Here is a 4539-nt window from a genome sequence, read left to right as displayed (position 1 = left end):
CACCGCAAGGGAATATCCATCACACGCGCTGCTAAATATTAATTCTGATTACTAGTTATTTCTAATCAATATTTATTTATCGAACTGTACAAATTCGTATGTAGAATAAATACAACCCAATTTATCTTTTCCCAGCACACGTACTGCGCAGTGGATTCCGTCCCCTTGTAATATGGTCACACGCATCTTTACTCTGGGGCACTCCTCCGATTCCGTGCCCATATCCTGTACGCACGTAGGCCTACCGTTGTGGCTCATCGTGGCGTAAATATATCCGAACCTGTCGGACTGCTTGCGAATGCGATCTAGTGACCCGGCTATTTCACTAATGCTCGCGAAATTCAGCGAGGCAAACGCGTGACCGCCTGCATACATACCCGACGAGTAGAGTGGATAACATTCTTCGACGCGAACTGTCACAAGCAGCACGATGGCTGTGGATGCGGTCACCGTCAACCTGCTCCTAGGCATCGTACTTCTCCTCCTCATGCATCGCTGGGCGACCTTCCCCGGAAACCTTCCCCCGGCACCGCGTGGACTGCCCGTTGTGGGCTACCTTCCTTTCCTCGGCAAGCACCCGTATATGACGCTGCCAGCTGAGCTGATGCATCTGCACGTATGAACTATTCATGCTGTGATTTCGTGTGCGCACATCTAATAGCAAACCTTTTAATTCAGTACCTAGTTGTGCGTATAAAACTTATGAATATATATCAGCAATTAACAGATATATCATCCCTGGGTAATTGAACTCAATTAACTTTCATGAGTCAGTACAGTGTACTAAGGCGCGTCATTATAGAACTTCAGAGGTAGCTGTCGACTTTATCTCCTCAAATATACCACGGGAAATTATAATTTAATTAAGAACGCTGAACACTAAAGACTAACGCACACAAACCACTAGACACTAAACATTGAACACTAAACACTAAACACCGCCTGAACACTTTAAAAATTGAGCATATACTTGTGTTCGTGCGAATACAGCGTTGAACCGATCCGCATACATAAGAAGGATGTAAGATGTCAGCCTTCTTTTACATTGCACGTGCTTTTTTACTAGAGCTGGGAAAGAAGTACGGACCCATGTTCACGGTGTGGGTGGGCCCAGTACCCATGATAGTACTGAATAGCTACGATGCTATACGAGAGACTTATGTACACCGCGGTGCTGACTTTATGGACAGAAGGTGCAACTTCGTTCAGGAATACCTGTTTGAGCCGTAGGACGTCGACGAAAACAAGGTGAGAACTGCTACGTGAGCCGCTAAACACCTACAGGAGAGTGATGCTTAATATCGCCTATACAGTGGCGCCCTGATACCTTGACCAGCGGTTTAGCTGTATGTGTAGTAATGTTCACTAGTTCAATTACGTTAGTTACGTCTAGTCTAGTATAGATAATATTATATAATATATTATATTATATATATATTATATATTAAATTATATGTGTGTGTGCGTGCGTGCGCCTGCCTGCGTGCGTGACACGTAGGCGTGCGTGCGTGCGTGCGTGCGTGCGTGCTCGCGTGCGTTGCGTGCGTGTGGAGGGTCTGTGTGTGTGTGGGTGTGTGTGTGCTGAGTGTAACGTCGTGGGGTTGTGTATGCTGTGTGTGTGTGCCCTGCGTGTGGAACAACGTGCGTGTGTCGTGTGCGGCTGCCGTGGTGTTGCATGTGCTGTGTGCGTGTGTGCGTGTATGTGTGTATGTGTGTGTGTGGTGTAGTGTGTGTGTTCGTGATGTGTTGTGTGTGTGTTGGGTGTGGTGGCTGTGTGTGATGTGATTGTAGTGTGTGTGTGTCGTCGTGTGTGTGTGTGTAGTCGTGCTGTGTGCGTGCGTTGTCTGCGTGTGTGTGTGTGTGTGCTGCTGTGTGTGTGTGCTGTGTCGTGTGTGGGGTGTGTTGTGTGCTGTGTGTGTGTGCGTTGTGCCTATCTATATTATATATATATATATATATGCATTAGAGAGAAATAGCGCGAAGGAGTATTGAACTAAGTGCAGACCAGAGTAAAAATCTTGTGACGGTATATATATATATATACTATAAGATAATAATATATATACTATACGCTCAGCAACGATATATTACACTACCCCCAGGTTCTTCTGCCACAAACTCAACCAGAGCCTTATGGATGGTCGACGCATCGCTCGTCAGGCACTAGGGGGCACTGGGATTTTAGGGCCCAGTGCGACTTGAGCAGCAGACCAAAGAGGTCTTTGGACAATCTCATAGGGGAATTTGTTCGCCATGGGAAGAGCAACCAGGCTTTCAATCCCCGAGAGAGCCTCAGTGGAGCTTCCTCTAGCATCAGCTGTGCCGTACTGTTTGGCAAAAGATAAGTGCTATACCAATTTCCTCATAAATCGCAACTTCTACATAATATTATATTTGCATGATAAAAACGATGCCTTGTATAGCAAGGGCGATATATTTGCTTTCTAAATTAATAGGCACTAACAAGTTTATAACTACGTGAAGGGGAACAAACAAAATCTTAGCCTCTAGGGCTATTTGGTATTCTGCTCAAATAATAAATGAAGTAAGTTTAAATACGTTGTTTTATGCCAGAAAAGAAGTATACATATATGCCGTTATATATAAATATTTATAAATAAATAAATAAATATATATATATTTATTTATTTATTTATTTATTTATTTATTTATATGCAGTCTTAGTAGAAAACTTCTACTGAATCAACTAAATTTGCTTGAACTCACTTTACCGTTGTTAATTTGAATCATCTCATCTCTGTGGCGCAGATTAAAAATTGGAGATCAGTTGCTTCGGGAGATGGAAGATGGTGCAGCGACGATCATAGAATCAATGAAGGCGCCAGAAGGACTGTTCCCATTGCTGCGCTTCCGACCTGGGTCTCGACTGCCGGGCGCTCAGAAGGCCGTTAAGTCCATGAAACTAATCATAATGAAGGTGCGAGAATGATTGTAACATCGTTAAAAAAACTATCACTGAACATTGACTTACCCGTCATCCTGCTTCTAATCTCCACATAAGTGGCGTTTTCTGTTTGAATCTATCATTTAGCACGGGTATGAATTGCCACATGATGGCATTAGGTGGTCCGCTGACAGCTATGAGGCATAATTCATTATTCATGCTTTACCTCGATCAAGCCAAGACTGTTTACAAAATTGACACGTTTCAGCTAATACAGGAACATCAAGACAAATTGGACCAAAAAAATCCTAAAGATTTTGTTAACTACTACCTGCAACAGGCAGCTGTGGATGGGAAAACAAAAGGTAGGATATCTTTAAATAGCGTTTTGTATACTATATATATAAGCATTTTATATTCAATGTTCAAGTAGATCTAAGAATAATCTGATGAAATGTATTGCTATAGATGACGTCATGGATCTGTATCAATCATGTCTTGGCCTGCTCATGGCATCAAAGGACACAATCACTATACGGCTCTCTGTTGGCTGCTTCTTTATCTTGTCAACTATCCTGACTGGCAGCTAAGTCTCCAGCATGAGATTACAAAGGTAATCAGTGTTAATAAGTAGAGCCTGCATACATACTAGATTTTAAACGCGTAGAGTTTCTATGCATCCACTCAAAATTAGTATCGTATGAATGTTCTTACAATTGCCCAAAATTACTAGCTTGGCGGACCTTACAGAAAGCTGAAATCGTGACAGTTGACGTACACATTGCTATGCTCCAGAACAATATTCTGATCACGCATTGCCTAGTGATTGTTGAATTTGAACGTGATTTGTTAAAGTTGATTCTGAGCTTCCCCCGAGTCGACACGAATCATTTACACAAGACCTCAAAAACATCCCGGAAACCACGTAGCTATGATGACTAACTACAGAGCTTCTTACAAGTTATGGTAACAACCAACTCGGTAAATAGGAGATGGGTACATTAAGCGAAATTAGGCCAATATAGGTAGCTTTGTTCGAGAGTGGACAAGTCTTGACCTCCAAATAATGAAATCTTATGAATGCTTGTAAAAATCCGCCATTGCTGACGCCAAACCCCTTGTTCTTGAATTTAAACCTGCCGGTTGTCAAAGTAAACCGCCTGCTTATGAAGGTATGAAGGTAAACCTTGTTTTCATAAAATAAGAAGAATCATATTCATTACCATAAACCTGCCATTCGTGACGATATACTTCCGGTTTTTTAAAATGAACTTTTTGTGTTAATGTGGACGAACATTCAATTTCCGTAGGCAAAACGCTCATTTCCTACGGACAATAAACATTCCATTCTCAAAAATATCGAGAATAAAGTTCACGTAATTAAAACAAACCAGATGAACGAGATAATTAAATATCTGCTGCGGTACTAGCCCCAAGAAACTGTCATGCATCGAAAGACCATGTGTATTGACGGTTGTCTCGTAATTATAGGTAAGTCTGATGCTCTTATTCCGTTCTCTATCGGTGCGCATTGAAAGATAGCGCTGTCTGATTTGTTATGCTGATATGGAAACTACATTAATTTTAGTCGGTTGTATAAACCCAAATTAATGCATTCATTGCGTTATTATATT

General features: G+C 41.8%; 1 protein-coding gene across 1 annotated transcript; it reads left to right on the top strand.

Moving 5' to 3' along the window:
- The first annotated feature begins 430 nt into the window (after positions 1-430).
- LOC106821320 (cytochrome P450 2M1-like) lies at positions 431-3834 on the top strand. The gene is made up of 5 exons (XM_014826077.1): positions 431-616; positions 1069-1226; positions 2770-2938; positions 3174-3270; positions 3761-3834. The coding sequence occupies exons 1-5, from the start codon at positions 431-433 to the stop codon at positions 3832-3834; spliced, it is 684 nt and encodes a 227-aa protein (XP_014681563.1).
- Positions 3835-4539: the final 705 nt, after the last annotated feature.

This window comes from Priapulus caudatus, unplaced genomic scaffold, assembly GCF_000485595.1.
Source record: "Priapulus caudatus unplaced genomic scaffold, Priapulus_caudatus-5.0.1 Scaffold4, whole genome shotgun sequence".
Taxonomy (NCBI): Eukaryota; Metazoa; Priapulida; class Priapulimorpha; order Priapulimorphida; family Priapulidae; genus Priapulus; species Priapulus caudatus.
The sequence above is the reverse complement of the archived record's forward strand: the minus strand, read 5'-3'. Positions and strand labels throughout refer to the sequence as shown.